This window comes from Alternaria metachromatica (genome assembly GCF_023757995.1).
Source record: "Alternaria metachromatica strain BMP 0045 chromosome Unknown scaffold_28, whole genome shotgun sequence".
Lineage (NCBI taxonomy): Eukaryota > Fungi > Ascomycota > Dothideomycetes > Pleosporales > Pleosporaceae > Alternaria > Alternaria metachromatica.
In genome coordinates, this window is record NW_026055519.1 from 127,595 (window position 1) to 146,704 (window position 19,110).

The 19,110-nt window shown below is 53.0% G+C and overlaps 5 protein-coding genes across 5 annotated transcripts; 3 read left to right on the forward strand and 2 right to left on the reverse strand.

The window, feature by feature from the left end:
• Positions 1–623: 623 nt before the first annotated feature.
• Positions 624–2,253, reverse strand: J4E83_008898 (uncharacterized protein; the record flags this gene model as incomplete). The annotated part of the gene is made up of 3 exons (XM_049335791.1): positions 624–933; positions 988–1,610; positions 1,675–2,253. 3 exons carry the CDS (start codon positions 2,251–2,253, stop codon positions 624–626), a joined length of 1,512 nt encoding a protein of 503 aa, XP_049185057.1.
• A 1,547-nt stretch (positions 2,254–3,800) lies between these two features.
• GNPDA1 (Glucosamine-6-phosphate isomerase 1) lies at positions 3,801–4,830 on the forward strand (the record flags this gene model as incomplete). The annotated part of the gene is made up of 4 exons (XM_049335792.1): positions 3,801–3,803; positions 3,892–4,263; positions 4,310–4,483; positions 4,534–4,830. 4 exons carry the CDS (start codon positions 3,801–3,803, stop codon positions 4,828–4,830), a joined length of 846 nt encoding a protein of 281 aa, XP_049185058.1.
• Positions 4,831–5,557: 727 nt separating this feature from the next.
• Positions 5,558–9,062, forward strand: J4E83_008900 (uncharacterized protein; the record flags this gene model as incomplete). Its single annotated transcript, XM_049335793.1, has 5 exons — positions 5,558–5,574; positions 5,626–6,309; positions 6,361–7,513; positions 8,379–8,646; positions 8,740–9,062. 5 exons carry the CDS (start codon positions 5,558–5,560, stop codon positions 9,060–9,062), a joined length of 2,445 nt encoding a protein of 814 aa, XP_049185059.1.
• Positions 9,063–9,610: 548 nt separating this feature from the next.
• Positions 9,611–17,478, reverse strand: J4E83_008901 (uncharacterized protein; the record flags this gene model as incomplete). The annotated part of the gene is made up of 8 exons (XM_049335794.1): positions 9,611–10,906; positions 10,955–11,894; positions 11,943–12,429; positions 12,480–13,014; positions 13,064–15,740; positions 15,787–16,094; positions 16,141–16,844; positions 16,893–17,478. 8 exons carry the CDS (start codon positions 17,476–17,478, stop codon positions 9,611–9,613), a joined length of 7,533 nt encoding a protein of 2,510 aa, XP_049185060.1.
• A 530-nt stretch (positions 17,479–18,008) lies between these two features.
• COX16 (Cytochrome oxidase assembly) lies at positions 18,009–18,414 on the forward strand (the record flags this gene model as incomplete). The annotated part of the gene is made up of 2 exons (XM_049335795.1): positions 18,009–18,275; positions 18,331–18,414. The coding sequence occupies 2 exons, from the start codon at positions 18,009–18,011 to the stop codon at positions 18,412–18,414; spliced, it is 351 nt and encodes a 116-aa protein (XP_049185061.1).
• Positions 18,415–19,110: the final 696 nt, after the last annotated feature.

Here is a 19,110-nt window from a genome sequence, read left to right on the forward strand (position 1 = left end):
CATCGTATCCGGAGAGGGCGTGGGTCGCGGTCTAGCAGGTCTATTATCAGGCGTCCTGGGCAGTGGCAACCTCGGTCCGGCTCGGTGACAGATGCATCGTAAAGCTTGGTAGTCTGGAAGGGGCTATCAGCTGTCGGTAGAGTTAGTCCCGTGATGCGCTTGATACGATGGGGGATGTGTAGGGCAAAAGATTGTCTCGGAGGAGGATTGGGTTCTTTGCGGCGCGTACGTGTCAGGTCGTGTTGGGGCGTAGGTTGCTGACCTCGTCCTGCGCATTCCACTGGTCCTCCAAATTCTTCGGTAACAGACGCTCGGTAATTTGTTGGTTTTCGTTGGATGTCAGCGAGATGAAACGGCTGTTGTGTACCACGCCGTCCACGCCGTGACTGTGCCACATCCACACTGCATACCCTTGCACCAACAATCAACTTTGAGCATGTGAATAATGAAAATAGATGTTCATTCGTTAGGAACATCGGGAATTGCTGTTCGTAGCACTATCACGAAACGACCCTATTCCCGCCATGCAACTCGAGCCCAGGTATCATAAACTAACAAGTACCGCTGAAGAACACCGTCATTACCCATGAAGTCCCGATCATGAAAACCGTGCAAAGACCTGACTAGACCTTCTCGGCGTCACCAGGCATTGAGTGAACAACCGCCTTGGGGGCGACTTCCGCCACTGTCTCGTCGGTGAAAGCAATGTCCTTCTCAATGGCAACGGTATCCTCAACCTTCCAGAGAATGACAGGTAGAGCAACAACCAAACTGCCTGCGAGCAGTCCCCAGTTGCTAGCAAACATGGTCATGAAGGGAATCTTGGTATCGTCCAAACGCCATGTGATGGCACCTCCAGCCGACTGGATACCCTTGTAGAAACCAGCGAAGTTGGCGAGCTTGCGGCTGTTGTTGGTCAGAGCACCCATGAACCTGATGTTTGTTAGCATGACGATCTTAATATGTTGGTGCTTGGTTGGAACTTACCAGTAGACTGATGTTTGCCAAGCAGCATCGGAAAATCCGTAGAACATGTAGAGGACAAAGGGACCGGCGTAACCTGCGTCGGACCAATCCTTCTTCTCGTTTGTCTCGTCCTCTGCCCAGGCGCGGTCGTAGGTCTTCTGGAACATGTATCCAAAGCCCCAGATGATCATGATGGTCGCGAAAAGCACACCCCACGCTGCCTTAGCACGAGTGGTACGGCGGACACCCTTAATGTCGAGCGCGTAGCCAAAGACGTAGGCACCAACAATCTGCATGATGTAGTAGACGACGCCGTTGAGCGCGCGGGTGCGGACGTTGAAGTATGCAGCATTGATCTCGGTGAAGTGATAGGTGTAGAACCAGTTGGATGCCAGGAACATGGGGAAAAGAAGGATGATGTACGGGTCGGTGAAGAAGGTTTGGTAGAGACCAACGATTTCCGACTTCCACGACGGGTGCTTCATGACGATGACCTTGGATCCATCATCGCGGATGACGTCCTTTGCGTCGACGAGGGTCCATGAGAGGGCAGCGCCGAGGATCGTGAGGACAAGGAAACCGACGTAGGTGCCGTCGTTAACTGTGCCGGCAGTCTTGGTGTTGATGTTCTGACCCAGCGGAATCTGGTAGAGTTAGCGTCAAGTTCACGACTGGACTTCTCAGGGTCTCAAAGTAAAGTAAACATACCAAACTGCCGATAACAGCGCCAAGGTTGAAGATCATCCAGAACCACGAAATGTAGCGACCCTTGGAATCCTCTGGAGGGTACGACATCATTATAGCGCCCTGAGCACACCATAGCAGACCAGCGCATACACCGAGAAGTGCACCGGCAAAGGTAGTGAAGCCCAGATTCTGCGTGTGGTTATAACACAGGTACGAGGCAACGTAGATGGAGTATCCGACGCCTCCAAAAGACAGAGCAGTGCGAATGCCAAGCTTGTTGGTAAAGGTGCCGGCAAAGAAGCCGACAACAGCAAAGGTCGAGTACAAAGCCGTGTTGGCCCGGTTGTTGGCAGTCGGGTCAAGTTGGCCGCCACCACCCATGCCGTTCAGAGCATTGAACATGCCCGGGCACATGAAGCAGACGAAGGAGACAATGACGAGCTGGACGGGTGGTGACGCGAACCATGGCAGCTTGAAACCGAGAACGGTGAAGCGTCTGTATTTCCACGAGGCAGGGAGCTCATTTGAGTTGGTGTCAGTCAATGAGTGCTCCGGGGAGTTGACCGCGTGCGGAGGCTGTTTTTCCTCGGTGGTCGCCATGTTGATGCCCGTGAGTGTGGGTGTTGTGCCGGCGATTAGCGCGCGATTCGGAGTTGGTCCTTGCGACAGACGGAGATGTGCACGTCGTCGTTGATGTAAAAGGTGCGGACAGACAGGCTACAATAAAGATACTGGATGCTCGCGCTCAGACCACACGACGGTAGCAGCAGACTATAATTAAACGAGGGTTTGGATACGAAGGTGAAGGCGAGGGGCAGTCAGTTTTAAGCAGACCGTCAGCTAGGGTCCTCACACGGTCCATTCACGACCAAATCTCCCCAGCCAACCTGCATCGGGGTAGCGAGGCGGACACAGCACGCGACACAGCCTGGCCTCCACAAAGAGATAAACGACTGCAAGCCCACACAAAGGTGACAGCCGTCGGTCAAGGATTCGCTGGCGCAGGCTGACACTGCACAAAGGGCAACAAGCATCCGTGTTCCGCAGCGCCAGCCGTATGTACAACGCCGTCAGCAGCCTTGAGCGCCGGCTACAGGTGCCCGGACGGCCGTCGTCAGTGGTTCTCGGGACAGCCATCGAAGGTCAAAGCGGGGCGTTGCAGGCCTGCTTATCGACGATGCATGGATCTGCATGCGCCTGCGACCACATTGTTGGTTGAGCCCCCGGTCCTGGGCTGAGTGGGCTGCGCGAGCTAGAAGACGCCCACTAGAGCCACAAGTGCAACGCTCTCCGCCCGCCACCACCCGAGTCAGAAATGTAACATTGTCCTTTTGCGACTCCATCAGCACCAAGGCCTTATCAGTGACGCCTGCTATCGTGATGTTCGTTGCTGGCTGCCCGTGACGGCTAGTTTGCGGCCCACGCCCGGCTCAGTTCCCACTGCTATCACACGCGACGGTGATGACCACGCCCCGCCATGCTCCTGTAACATTGCACATGGCAGTGAACTGGGGTCCACGGCCCAAGGTGGTGCAGATAGGCGCGTTGTACCACTACGTTCACCCTCAACCGTCCATTGCATGACGCACCGCGACCATGCGGACCGATACAGAGAGCGCTGCAGAGAACGTGTTCAGATGCGGAAAGTTTGGCCGTTGTCATTTCGATGAAGAGACGTTGGATGATGATCGAGCTCACGATCCTACCCTGCCCCAGAATGACGTGAAGCTGTTGAAGTCCTCATAGAAATCGCCCTCATCCCGCTGCAGGAATGACCTTGGACCCCTCACTCCGCACACACTCCTTGCAAGTGACACAAACAATACATACATCATGTATGAGCATGCACACCTTTGTTTTCTGACACCCGGCTTACCGCTTATAGGCGGCTAATCATTCGAGACGATCCGAGGGCTGCGTCCCAATACATCGCCGACTATGTCATTGGTGCATTCCTCGCTCCTTCGTTGTGTCTTAATATCGACTAACGCCGCAGCATAGAGCGCATCAACACCTTTGCCCCAACACCAGAAAGACCCTTTGTCTTAGGTCTGCCTACTGGGAGCAGCCCTGTCCTGATCTACGAGCATCTTGTACAGCGCCACAAAGCGGGCCAAGTCTCCTTCCGCAATGTGGTCACGTTTAATATGGTACGAACTACCGCCCTGCATATGGCGCCGCACCCTTGCGTCCAATGTCTCACAGCAGCGTGATATAGAGTGATGCTGACCCAATCAGGACGAGTATGTCGGTATCCCGCGTGATCACCCCGAGAGCTACCACAGCTTTATGTATAAGCACTTCTTCTCCCATGTCGACGTGAAACCCGAGAACATCAACATCCTCAACGGGAATGCACCTGACCTGGAAGTCGAATGCCATGACTACGAAGAGAAGATCCAACGTGCTGGTGGCATCGAGCTGTTCCTCGGCGGCATCGGGCCAGATGGACACATTGCCTTCAACGAGCCTGGTTCCAGCCTCAAGTCTCGGACCCGCGTGAAGACTCTTGCATACGATACCATTCTGGCCAACTCAAGGTTCTTTGGAAACAACCTCGATCAGGTGCCGAAGATGGCGTTGACCGTGGGCGTGCAGACTGTCCTTGATGTGAGTAACACCACCAAGTACTTCAACAATGTCTAACGTTCCTCAGGCGCGCGAAGTCGTCATCATAATCACAGGCGCACACAAGGCCTTAGCCCTCCAGCGGTGCATCGAAGGCGGCGTGAACCACATGTGGACGCTGTCCAGCCTCCAAATGCACCCGCATCCGATGATCGTCGTCGACGAAGACGCCACATTGGAGTTGCAAGTCAAGACCGTAAAGGTACGCCCATCGACACCCTTCTCTTTTAGTTCTCATCTAACACTCCTCAGTACTTCAAGAGCATCGAGCGCGTAGGCTCCGAACTAGGCATGCGCCAGAAGCTCCCCAGAAAGCGCGACTCGCTTGTCGACGAGGGGACCCTGCTAGCCCCTGACCAGCCAAACGGTATCAGATTGACTGTGCCGCAAGTTGATCTCTCCCGTTCAGCAAGTCCCGTGCTGGAGCCAATGAGCGCCCGTCTCTCCGACGACGAGGCAAGCGCTTTGCAATTGCGTTCCATGGAATCGGATTTGGACGATGTCGCTGATCAGCCCTCGGTCCGAATGAGCGCTCGCGTCGCTAGTTAGCACCTCTACCACTGTTTCGAACCCGACAGGCTGTGGAAATTGGATGGACGCCGTTTTTTTGTGCCTCTGTTTGCTTTTAGGGGAGACCGCTAGACTGGTTCTTGGGTCGGAGACGAGTTTCCTGTTCGGGGTGGTGTTGCTGCGAGTGCATTGTGGCACGGTCGGTCGGAAGCGTCCAGCAGCCAGGTCTGGTTGCAGCCGCTCAATAGTCTGGCTATAGTTGTTTGTTATTATAGAAGATTTGCTGCGACGTCATAGAGAAAACTGCGAGCGATGGTAGATTCACTGTCATGCGGACTTGCTCGGGGTAGAAGGCACCGTCGTTAGAATGAGCGATAGGCATCGGATAAGGGAATGGCGTGTCAAATACACTCGAATACCAATTTAGTCTTCAAGTCCAGTTGCATTAGCTTGATCCCCTAAAAGGCGTTTATGTGTTCGCGTTATCGGATGAGTAGGTTTACTCAGGTTTATCGAGTGGTAGACGTCGGAGCATGTCACATACAAACATCGCATTTGTAGCTGGCTCGTCTCTGTGTGTTGGAGAGAAGGAAACATGTGGCAGGAAATGGAAACTGCGTGCAACTGGCGGTGATGGATTGATGGCAGGCCTAGAACGTCATTGGCGGCGGGTGGGGGCGCGTCATCCCGGTTCAGATCTCCAGATCCCCTCGTACCAAAATAATCCCGCCGCATCCTCCATGTGAAAGCCCACGCGCCGGTAGCCATGTCTTTCGTGGTTGAGTAAGTTGGAAGTACTGACATGGTGCAATATCTTGGCTAATAGACTTGTAGCCAAGTGCGTCGGATTGACAGCCAGCTCGACCGGCTGCAGCTGTCGGCGACACGACAAGGCAGCTTCTCCATCACCGCCGAGGAAGCCCACGACCCCACCAAGACGACACGAATCGCGCACCTGCAGTACCTCATCAAGTCCCTCTCCACGACCGCGTCATCCAAACACAGTCTTGTGTCCATCGCACGCATATCCGAGACGCTGCAGCGTGCCAACATCGCCAGCAGCTACGAGGATGCGAGCTACGAACATGAACTGGAATGGCTGCTAGTCAGCAAGGCGACGACGCAGGTCTACGGACAGGTTCTGAATACGATATTGGAACAGACTATCCCGTTGGAAGACGATCTGTGGTACTGGGACGACATCCTGTCCACCTACCGATTTGCTGGGTTATACTCGATACAAACATCGCCGGTTCGGGTGTGGAAATGGTCGCAGGAGATATATCGCGATGTGCGGTCGAGGGGTGGACAATTGGCTGATGGGTGGAGCCAGTTTTATGGCCTCGTCAAGGATGCGGTGCAAGAGCGCAGCATTGCCAACATCCAGCGAAGGGTCGTGAGCCCGTTGGCGCTGGTGAGGAATGAAGGCAGGAGGAAGCGTGCAGCGTTGAGGAAGATACGGCTCATCAATGCGAACGCGCTCGGTGTGCTTCTAGGCGAAGGGCTGGGTAATGAAAGGTATGCTACCAAACGACCACGTAGAAAGTGATCGACTACTAACCATCCCAGTGTACACGACGATGGCACCCAATCTCCCCCACTGCTCGGCGCACAAAGCGGACACAGATGGAAGAGCGTCATGGCTAAGAACATCGCCCTGATGGACGCCGTCATCCAAAGCGTGAACGCTGCAGAGATATCCGTTAATAAGTTTGACGACTCTGTTGCTGGCATTACTCAAGATGACCAACTCTACTCGCTGCACGAACCCACCGGAGAACGAACGGCAACCACGCTTAAGCCGGCCGATGTCGCAGAGCGACTGCAATATCTGCTCCAGGAAGCATTGCCTGCCTACACCTCAGACTTCAACGCTGTCGTCAAGGAGAACGGACGTCCATCTATCCTCATCCGGTACTGGCTACCTGCCACCATGCTCCTCGTATCCTCGACCACTATCTTGCGTATATTTGTCAACCGGAAAGAAGAGATTCTGGCCTGGGTACGCGAACTAGGACAGACTGTAATCGACTTCTGGACAAATTGGGTCGTGGAGCCTGCAATGAGGATCATTGGTACCATCCGCCACAACGAAGATAGCGAGGTTTCCATCATGAGCAAACGAAGCTTGGAGTCTGACCGCGCAAGCCTTGAGCGCATGGTCATTGACTTTGCGGTGAAGAACCCTGAAGGCCCCGCCTTGAACGAGACTCAAATTGCCGATATCAGGGCGAAGGTCCGCGAAGGCGATCTGACCACGGTCTTGAGATCTTACGAAAAGGACATCCAAAGTCCGGTCAAGGGCGCGATAGTCGGTAACCTAGCTAGCGCGCTGCTCATCCAGGTGCAGAAGACCAAGGTTGATGTAGAAGTCGCAATGAGCGGTATTGACAGCATTCTGAAGAGCCAGGAGTTGCTCTTCGGCTTCATCGGTCTGACGCCTGGTGTTCTCGTCAGTATCGGCGTCTACCGATACCTCCGAGGCGTCTTCAGCAGCCGTAAAGGCGTCCAGATGTGGGCGAGGCAGGGCCGCATGCTGCTCATCCTGCGCAACATCGATCGCATCCTTACCAGCGCAACACCCACAGAAGACGGCGAAATTTCCTACAAGGATCACGGTCTCCTCCTCTGCGAAGTGCATCTCCTGCGACAGGCTGCGAGTGGCATACTACCCCGACGCATCTTCCACGACTTCCTGGTAGAGATAGATGAGCTTGTTGACGTGAGAAGTGGGCTGCAGCGACAGCAAAAAGTAGTTGAGCGCATTAGGTGGGCGTACTCGAAATGGTTTACTTGAGGGCGGCTTCGCAACTGGGATGATCCAGTCACAGCGCATTTATGATCAGCGTACATACCCACTTCAATACAAACATACGAAGAAGCTTGTAATTTTAGAACCGTGTTCTCAATAGGTGCAGGCGGGACATGACAGATCAGATGTCTACTATCCAAGACTAGCTCAACAAGTATCGCGTGGGTAGGTACCGAGGCCAAAACAAAGCCTAGAAAATGAGGCTCTTCAACGCCAGCACCTGACCGTGTCTCGTGTGCTGGGTGGTGATGCCGGTAGTGACAGCCGAGTCAAGGCAGATGCGCAGTTGCCACCAAGCCAGCCGCCTCTCGTCACTCGCAGACGACAGCTGCAGTGACGGAGGTGGTGAAGCCCGTGCGGACTATTGGCGCTAACGTCCAACGTTGGCCAGCACCTGTGAACTCGCTCCCACGCCGTTTACTTCGCTGCCTGCTGTTAACCACACAGCAACATTCACCCCAAGCCCGCCTGTTCCCGCGTATACAACATATCATCAGGCTCAAGTCTATCACCGCCATTCTTCCGCAACCACCCACCGCCAGCTCCACCGCACACCCCAAACCGGCGGGCGCCAACTCCGCAACCACCTCCGCTCGATAACGCATCCCACGACTCCATATCAAGATGGCTGGCTCCAGGAATTATGACTTTCTCGTAAGCTTCGCCCTATGCCTCTTTCTGACATGCGCCTGCCCAGCTTCCGCATACATGCTGGACCCTGAACGCCCCTCCACCGCCTATATACACAGACCCACACTAACACTCCCCCGCGTAGATCAAACTACTCCTCATAGGCGACTCGGGCGTAGGCAAATCGTGCTGCCTGCTGCGCTTCAGCGAAGACTCCTTCACGCCCTCGTTCATCACCACCATCGGCATCGACTTCAAGATCCGCACCATCGAGCTCGACGGCAAGCGCGTGAAGCTGCAGATATGGGATACCGCCGGCCAAGAGCGCTTCCGGACCATTACCACGGCGTACTACAGAGGTGCCATGGGTATCCTGCTAGTTTACGACGTCACGGATGAAAGGAGCTTCAACAGTACGTCCCGCCGCCCACGCACACATACCTTCTACCATCCCAGCTCAGGAAGCATGAAGTCCTCAATAAAGAACCCACTAACTCTGTAACCAGACATCCGCACATGGTTCTCCAACGTCGAGCAACACGCCACCGAAGGCGTCAACAAGATCCTCATCGGCAACAAGTGCGACTGGGAAGAGAAGCGCGCCGTCTCCACAGAACAGGGCCAGGCCCTCGCCGACGAACTCGGCATCCCCTTCCTCGAGGTCTCGGCCAAGAGCAACATCAACGTCGACCAGGCGTTTTACAGTCTCGCCGGTGACATCAAGAAGCGCCTTATCGATACCGCCAGGACGGATCAGACGGCTGCCCCCAAGGTCGATGTTAGCGGGCAAGGTGACGGAAACGCGGGTATGGGCGGGAAGTGCTGCTAGAAAGGAGGTGTAGTCTGGGAGAGAGAGGGAATAAGAGGAGATGGACATTTTGGACTGAGATTGTCAGGCACATGAGGGGGCAGTGGTCATGCTATGGATGCGAATGACAGACATGCTACGGCTTTGATCTGATGGGAGCAAGAAGCAAGCTTGGGTCCGAGGGTACGCAAGAGACGATCGCACGAAGACGATGCTTACACGACTGAATATCCGCTCGAGCGAGTCCCTTTTTGGGTAGCATCAACCTCTTTTTCTTAACGAGTGTTTTGTTACAGGCGTTGGTCTCTTTTTTTTTTATCCGGGTTCCAAAGAGAATGGGAGTACCTACCTTTATTTTACAATTACGTATTGTAATGCCAATTGTATATGCACGGAGTCTTGTCTGCAGGGTGTGGAAATCGGGGTGACAGCTTTGCGCATGGTCTAGAGGTATGCGATGTAAAGAACGATACTGATTGCTAACACTGATCTAGTTATAGAACGAAGTAACGATACTGACATACACACCTACACGCATACCCCGACTTTTAAAACGAAACACAACAACCCTAAAAGAAAGCACACCACCCAATATACATACTCGCCAAATTCATCGGATCCACCGCCATAGCAATAAGCGCATCAACATAGCCCTCCACACTCAACGGCACACTCTCCCCCTTGAGATACCCATTCACCTTTGTCCTAGTAATATCCAGCACCTCCTGCGGCGTATCCGGGACGCCAACAATCTTCTTACGACGTTTGCCTCCCAGGAAATCGGCCGTGGGGTCGTGCACAAAGGTCTCTAGGATAGTGATGAGCGTGTCTTCGTGCTGGCGGAGCAGTTTGTACGTCAGTTCGGCGGCTTTGCGGAAGGGGCCTTCGACGCCTTGGGGGCCCATGGCATCGACCATATTGTGCGTGAGGCGGAAGGGAACGAGTTCGGGTTTCTCGAATGTGAGACCCTTGTCGAAGAGGCAGTTGAAATCGACGTGGAAGGTACCGCCGTCGCCCTGCTCTAACAGCACGTTCTCGCCGTGTCGATCTCCCAGACCGAGGACGTGACCGACTATACTCATCACAGCGCAAGATCTCGTGTATCGCAGACGCGCCGCGAACCACGCCTCCGGCTCGGGAAACGTCTCAACAAACCATCCATGTAACACAGGCACGAATTTACCGAGGATGCGTTCAGTGAAGATGGGGATTTTGGATGGGGACGACGAGGCTTCGTTGAGGAGGAGGCGGATCTCGCCGTAGTCGATGGGAATGGCCATTTGGCGGTAGAAACGGAGGATGATGTCGCGCATGGGCTTGAGGCCTTCGACCCATTCGATTGCGCCGCATTCTTCGTTGAGAGGCGTGACGGCGTAGGTTTTGATGTAGAGGCGGCGCTTGCTGGATTCGATGTCTTTTTGCAGGGCGCGGTTGATCATGGCGTTGAACTCCATGAGGCGTTGGTCTTTGCGGAGGTCGTCTTTGGGCTTGCAGAGGAGGCCGTAGGAGCGGCCGTCTGAGCCGCGGACGTTGAGCTTTCGGGGGCGTTGGAGAGAGGATAGGACTAGTACGTCGTCGTCGAAGGATTGAATGGTGATGGCGTCGGCTGGGAATGGGTTGTGACGGCGGATAGTTTGGCTGTCGTTGCCAGCAGGCAGATTTGGAAGTAGGTTGGCTTCGATAGGAACAACCAACGGCGTGGGAGCAAGCTTGTGTTGGAACCCCAGATCCCTTGCTAGACTCACGTGTGCTATCCGTGATTCTATGGGGGCATCACAAGCCGCCAGTAGTGCGTCAGTAAGCCGCTGCCCTTGAATGATGAGGGCCTTGAGATCGATAGCAGCGCCTTTGCGCTTCGATGCGTCCTTCTTCTTGTTAGCTGATTTCTGATCTTGACCAGATCGAGAACTTACGCGTAGTCGTTGCAATACAGTAGCGCCCCGAGCTCTGCGGTCATCCTGCGTGGAGTGGAGAACAGCGAGCAAAGCCCATAGCGCTTGTTGCGGATACGTCGACGCGACTCGTATGATGATCGTCTGAAGAGCATCCCAAACGCTCTTATTCGGATGGCTGATGCGTGTGATGATCTGCGGGAAAGCGGTGTACCATGCGAAAGCAGGCATCCGCTCTCCGGCGTAGCGCTTGAGGTATTTGTTGATGTGGTCGAGATAGTTGAGCCGATGCTCATGAAACTCTTTGTCTTTGGCGGTTTTGGGTGTGCTGCTCATAACTTCCATACCCATGTCCAACCACAGCGTAAGTATCTTAGGCAGGGTCTGGTAGTAGTACTTTGTCCCGTATACCGTAGAGCGGACAAAGTTCTCGATGACTAACTTGATGAGACTACCAGCAAGGTATTCGGAACTTTGTTTTGTTATCGGCTGCTGCTTCTCTGACTCGAGTAGCTTCAGATACCATCGACCCAGGTAGTAGTGACCTTTGTCCCAGCGAGGATAGGTTTGCACTCCAGTCACATACTCTTCCTTCAAGGACATTGACTGTGTCTGACCCGCGCGATCTAGCCATTTAGCGAGCAATAGTTGAGCATGGCACTTAACCTTGTTCATCGAATGCTCTTCGCCTCGACCGGCTGTGGTTACGGAGACGTTAATCGGCACTGTGTCTTCTTGTTGGAACGCGTTGCTGTCGATAGCGCCACGAAGATTTTGTATCGCTTTGCGATGATGGCCTTCTTTCCATAGAAGTTTTGAGTACTCAATCTTAGACGCGTTGTCTCCAAGTCGCTCAGCATGAAGAACTGAATTGAAAGCTGTAGTCATGAAGCCTCCCTTGCGAGCCAGCCTTCCGGTCGTGAGCCACGCGGAGGCAACGTCGAGATTTGCGAATTCGATGCTATTCTCTGTTAGTTTCCGTAACGAATGCCAGGTGAGATATACTGACCGAGATAGCGTCATAGCGGCGCGACGTAGTCCCAGAAGGTATTGCTTGTCTGATGTGTACGCCCCAATGATGTCCAAGCGTCTGTCCAAGTTTTCGAGAATGGTTTCGCGGTCTGTTACAATCCCACTACCCATACCGCTTATAGTCTCAACCTCGTATAGTGCATGCAGTTTGACCAGATGATCATGTGATGCCTGCACAGACGTTGTGCTTGATGGCGACATGCTTTTCGCCAGAAGTTCTCGTAGCTCTTCAATGATGCCCTGGAAGTCTGGGCGGCTGTTGTGGCGCAATGCCAACAGAGCTCTGCCTATCCCAACGTTGAAGTCCGCGAATAGACTGGAATCATCGCTACCGGTAGCAGTAAGAAGGCGTTCGAGCTGTTCCCATTTGCCAGTAGACCAAGCCGCTTCCGCTGCGAAAGGTAACGTGCTGCTCGGAAGCGAGTTAGTCGCATGGACGCCGTCTACATAGTTGAGAATGGAGTCTAGAATCTTCGTTAGCTTGTCTTCGTGAGATATGCACGTACTGACTCACCGTATTGACCAGATTCCTTCAAACAAGTGAGGAGATTGATCTGGGTCTCGACATCGTTCGGTCTCTCAGCAAGTGCAATCTCGTACCAACTTTGCGCCGCCGTCCACCGCCCAGCTTTGCGATCCTCGAGGATTTGCTGCTCGGGATTGAGGATTTTGAGATGAGCTGATATTCCTTCGATACAATCCGGTTCATCGATGTGCGCGTAGATCATCTGCAGATGTTGTAACAGTTCGTCCTTCTCTTGGAATGGCTGGTTTGATTCAGCCTTCATGTCGCGCTGCTGGCGCACGTACTGTTCCCAGTGGAACAGGGCACGAGCGTACGAACCACACTCTACAGCTCTTCGAGATATGATTTCCGCCGGAATGAGCTGGAGAATTCCCTCTACGCGACTGAGCTGCTTGATGGCGTTCATCTCGTCGTCCTCGGAAACACCGCGCCCCGTCTTTCCTGCCATCGTTCTCGCGTCAGTGACGGATTTTCTCTTCTCTTGTAACCACGAAGAAAGATAATCCAATGTCTGGAAGACATTCTGCGAGGTGTTAGCAAATGCATTCGATGGAGTAGTTGTAAGATCCTACCTCGCTACACTGCTTGATGATCGAAACTTCGTGCTGCTCCGAGGTATGTATATCTGCCTGCAGCACCTGCAAAAGCTCTCGTCCTACGTTCTCCATGTTCTCATCATTATCTGATACGATGACATTCAGAGCTGCAAATGGAAGTATAAAGGTAGCTATCGAGAGATCGTATCCTTTGATGATTCTGGCTAGAACAGGGAATACCATTTCAACGTTCACACCCTGCCCCTTTCGCAGTAGGTCGTGAACAAAGGTCTGGAGCCAGGTGCCATGACTGATCTTTGAGTTGAATATCGGGTATGTCGCACCCTCGTATTGTATCGAGGTGTTCACATTGACGGAGTATTTCGAATCAAGGAAGGGAGTTAACACAGTTCTGACAGCCTCTGGGATCTCATTCCAGCGCTGGGCCTCTGTACTAGCCTGCGAAGATCGGGGCTTTGCTCCACGGAGTGCACTAAACCCACAATGCTTGAGCATCTCCTGCATAACATAGGCGATCCAGCCTTGTTGTTTAGCATTTGTGGTAGAAAGGAAGACCTTGACCAGGACTTGCTCGAGAAGCAATGCCACGAAATCGATGTCCTCGTCTCTCCGTGCGAAGTTCGAAAGCATCAAGACGCGCTTCTTTTCACGGACTGTTTCCACTCGGTATGGATCAAGACCACCGATGATACCAAGGCACTGAGCACAAAGAATCGTGATATCGGAGTGGTCTTCCGAGAAACGAACGCTGGCATCGAGGAGTGATCGCGTCAATGCGGCCAAAACCGGAAGAGGCTTTTGGCCAACTATCGACTGATGCAATTCCTGCTGATTGGCATCCAGATAAGGCACAAGCTCTATCAGAGCCTGACGCACCACGACTGATGTCTGGTCTTTGCATCTATTGCTAAAGGCCTGGAAGACCTTAATGGTCTCAATCATATCTCTGAACTTTGCCAACTCGCCTTCAATCTTGGCGAACATTGGTATGCCGGCCAGTGAGGGAAGATATTCGACTCTAGCTCGAAGCTGGGGGTTGTACTGGCTTATGATGCTTCCGACAGCTTTGTGGGCTTTGAGCTGCGTGTCTGAAGAGAACAACGACCAGTGTTGTACAATCAGTGCAAAGGTTTGATCCACGACTAGCATTGTTTCATCTCCATCAAGAGCTGCCAAAAACGCAGTCCAAACGGTGAATGTATCGTCGCATAGGTCTGGATCTCCGATGGCTGATTGAAGACAGGCGCGGATTTGCGGTAACGCGCCGTTTACGCTAAAGCGTGCAAGGGAGATGAGATCGCCGATAGCAGCTATGCAATTTTTCCTGTCCGGCATCGTATACTGTGCGGCTTTACCCTGGGCGCTAGGAGCCGCGATGACGTTCGAAAGATATGCGATGATGCCCAGGATATGCGTCTCGCAGAAGGCATCTAGGTTCTTGGACTTTGACGTCGATTTGCGCTGTCCTGATTTTGTATCTGGTGCGAGTGACGCCAGCGTGCTGAAAGCGCTGTAGTATGGCTTCTTACCGACTCCCTCTTGGTCTGCAGCCAGCCTGAGTATCTCGATAGCAACACCAGTGATGTCTAGGGCAACCCACGAATCAAGTCTGTTATTGCTGCTGTCTCGGATAGCAGGCTCAATGGCTGCTAGTGTTTCCATTGCTGTCTTTTCAACGTCGGAAACGGGCTGTGATAGCAGTAGAGCCAGTATTTTGGACAGATTACCTCTTGGATACGTCAAGACGTCGATGATAGAAGCCTTCCGTGCTTGGGCGATCTTTTCGATGATATCTCTTCTTTTGCTCAAAACGAGATGCGGAAGGGTATCCGCTTGCGTCAGTACCAACAACTGTCGGACGTTTTGCTCGATCAGATCTGCCAATTGCTGCGCTTTCTGGGGCTTTTTGATGTAGTCTTTGATCACTGAGAAACCGATGACCTTCCAGTAAGGACTCAAGAGCTGCATCGTGGACATGGACAACCCTTTGGCGATGGTTTCAAGTTCGCGGTAAGCCATACCGCACACCAGTGCGTTGGAGTGACCAAAGTATTCGACCAAGTGATGTAATATGATGGGTAGCTCGAGCTCTCCACACGTCAACGCTGTTCGACCATACGCGATGATAAGCGTCTCCTGATCGGACAGAACGTCGCGCTGCGCTAAAGCGTCCAGGAACTCAATGAATGACCGCCGATTCTTACTGCGGGTATTTTTGGATATATCGTTCCGCAGGAATACCATCAAGGAGCTTGTTGCGGCAAGCTTCAGTTCTCTCAGAGATCTGCTCATAGACGCAAGCAGCCACTGCCCTAGCTCACAAATCTCGAGAGACAGATACTCAGAGTCAGAGATGTGGTTATAGACACGGCCAATAGCGACAGCCATTAGTACCCGAGCTTGCTGCGACTCCTCAAATACTGGCTCTTTGGTTATGGTAAGCATGGCGGCAATGACTTCCTTCCAGCTCTCTCTATCGTCCTGTTTGTTCCAGTATGTCCTGGCGCTTCGTTCGTGGCGAGAATTCGTATCGCATAACACGCAGCTAAGTGAATGCACTGGCTGCGACGTAGACTGAGATAGTTCTAGACATCGGGAACCGGCGCATGCAATCTTCGCAAACGCTGTCATGAGGTCCACTTGTACACGTTCATTTTGTTGATCGTCGTCCATCATAGAAGAGTATCTTGCCCTGTAGCTGTCAGCAGTGTATATTTAGGTCGACTTAGACAACTTACTCGATGATATTGTGGAGATTGGTTAGGTTGAGAACCGGTGAGTCATGGGTACTGCCATTCAGTATCATCACGAGTCGTTCATAGGTGGTATGATTGATGTCTGGAGTATCCAGGAGCTTCTTTCGCCTCTTCGCAGGCCTTTCCTCATTACCCAAGTTCAACATCCGGAAACTTTTCAGGATTGGTGTCGATTCTTCGGAAAGTTGAGCATCCGAGAAACTGCCAGTATCGCCCTCGCAGAGCTCTCTTCGTATGTCCGCAATGTGTATAGGCCATATACCTGGTGCCGTCCAGAGGCAAAGGGAGAGCTAGATTCGATCAGCATGGACAAAATCTGCGGTATTTCACTCATACCTGCAAGTCTTTGTGAAGCTGAGAGAAGTGTTCAGCATCCTGACAGGCTCTAGCTACGATAGCCTCAACGTCGTTCAGAATGACCGATCTGCTCATGTTCTTTCGACGTCGTGTGGCTGAGTCGTCCGTTAATGGCGAAGTAAGGACACTGCGTAACCGGGTAAGGATGATGGCCAGTCGCACTTGAATGACTTCTGACGCTAACTCTGGCGCTGTCGATAAACCATCAACGAGATCGCTGAGACTATTGATAAGCGACTGTGCATTCTTCAGTGATTCCAATGAACGGTCTCCTGGGGCGCCTGCAGGAAGGAACAGAGTTTCGAGTAGCTGCAAATATGCGAGCGTGATTTCATTGACGAGGATGCCTCTCTCCGAAGTTGCCGTCCAACGCCGAAAATGCTTCCACAAATCTTGAGCACAGTCGATGATCCATGGTACATGGTGATCCAGGGAACTAGGCGTCGCCGACGCTCGGCCCTGGGGCGGAGCAACACATGCCAAGGTGATGAGAAGACAAAACCCGGCATGGATAGCTCCGAGTCGCGAAGTAACTGCTCGCTGCAGATCATGGGGCAAAGCAATGATTTGTTGGCTGTCTGGCCAAAAGTCGCTGATGCTGCTTGACGATGGTAGGAGTAGGTTGAAAGACAGTACAGCTGCCGAAGCTGGATCGTCCATGGACCGCAGCTCTGTCAAAATAGCTAGATAGACGTGAGTACTCGCATAATGAAAATCAGGGTAGTACTTACTTTGCGCACATGATCTGTAAAGCTGTGAGACTGCTGCAGCGGGACGCCAGAGGGCAGATGTTCGTGCGAGCGCGCTTAGGCAGAGATGCAGTATTTGGTGTACATGTTCGTGCACATAGGTGAGTGCTTCATGTGCTAACAGGCCCAATAACTTAGGAACCAACCAGAGAATGAGCGGAGGACGAGAAATGCTGTCATCTTCGGTCTCTCTAACGCTCAGCAGCAGATGTGGCTTTTGTTGCAAGATGAAAGTGAGCGCGGCAATACTGTCAATACCCTGCTGTCTCTGCTGGTCCTGGGCGAATGGATCATCTTTGAACAGCCCTTCAAGTCCTGCTTCGGCGATGACACTTATGAGCGCTACGAGCTGTGCATCGGGCTCGTCCGTGTTTGGGTGTTGGAGAAACTCTTTGACCAGCTCACCAAAGCTGACTTTTGTTGCCTCGCCCTGCCACGCATGAACATTTGACGCATTATTGACGATTTGGGCCGCAATGGTCGACGGTGGGGGCACGCCATTCGAGTTGCCGTTAGTCACAGGTGGCGGTGCCATCCGCTGAGTCGAGCTCCCGCCTTTGCGGGCCATGATGCACGTTACCGATGTGGCATGTCGGATAGGGAAGGAAAGAGTGAAATCCTGGCAACTGGCTGCTGGCGATGATGCTGGGTCTTTAGACTCAAGCGAGCGTTCGTAGCAGTCTTGACTGATTCAAGATGGTATTGACGGTGGATTCGCCTGATTGGACGCTGGTGGGGTTCCTGTTTGCAATTTCCGGCGTGGCGCTCGTGGGCCTTCAAAGAGTGTCGTTTCGCGTTATTAATCCGTGGCTCCGTCTGCAATCACGAAGTTTGCGATATGATCGGTGGTTTGACGAGTGTGTGGGGTTTGCTAAGAAGATGCATGGGTTTACGTGGACGCGAAATCACGTAGTCACGGGACCGCGCTAAGCCCGATCTCGGGAAAGAGCGCTAGGTACTCCGCAATTCGATATGGAAGCATCGAACCATCCTCATCCAAGACACTGCGCCCGCAACCTCGAACGTTATATACGTCAAACACGCATACCGACACCCATATTGCACAATTTTGAGTTGAGCACGCCCTAGACCGCAGCCATGCCTGGCCCCTTCACCTCCAAGTCCTTCAGCGCCACACTCCCCAACTCGCTCGCCGCGAAGTATCGAAAGTCGCTCCAAAAGCACCCCTTCTTACTCTTCGGCCTACCGTTCCTGTCTACGATACTTCTCGGGTCGTTCATGTTGACTCCAGCCACGGCGCTGCGATACGAGCGATATGATCGCAAGAACCAGCAAATCACACATGAACAGGCTATGGGTCTGAGAGGAGAGCGGAGGAAGGTGAACATGAAGGACGAGTACTACGTACGTATGCCAGGAAATAACATGGTTGGTAGGGGCTGGACTGACAGTTGCGCAGAGATTACAGGCGAAAGACATCGACGACTGGGAGCAGAGGCGTGTCAAGCGCCTACCGGGTGAGCCAGACGGCACACTCGTATAGATGTGTTGTGTACATACACGTGTATAATAGCATTGGACACGGCGTTATGGAAGGCGACTAGCAAAACAAATCCGAAACCTCTGCACGAACAAAACCCCTCCATTCTCTCCGATGAACGAACACCACGTACGAAAGCGAATAACTGGACTGGCTTACTCGAAAACACAAAATCTGCGCTGATGTTATGGAGATACATACTGAGGAGCTTCTGAATATGACGACGTAGTCATCTCATTGCTGCATCCTCTCCTCGGCCCATGGTGATCTGGCGGAAGGAAGCTGTGACCGAGTCAACACTGGTTTGATGGCCCCATGAAGGTTGAGCCGATAAGTTGTAAGCCTGGGCTAACTGCATCTCCTGCTCCTGACTTGTCTGTGATCCATCCAGTCTCAGCCACATTCCGTTATGATACTTGCTAATCCGGTCCCGCGTATCGTAGTAATAGTATTGCCCGCGGCTGGCGTCCCACGTCCAAACCGTATCGTTCGTCGCTTGAACAATCTGATCCAATGAAGGTCTGATTCGGCTGAGGTCGGACTCCATGTCATCGAGGAGCTTAGTGGTCACAGATCGTGTTGGTTTCCAATCGCCGCTGGTGCCATCTTTAGCCGGATTGACAAGCTTGTCCATGAGATTATCGGTTCGGTAGATGTATCCAAGTGCTTCCCCGGCGATAACGGTCCCCGCACCGATTA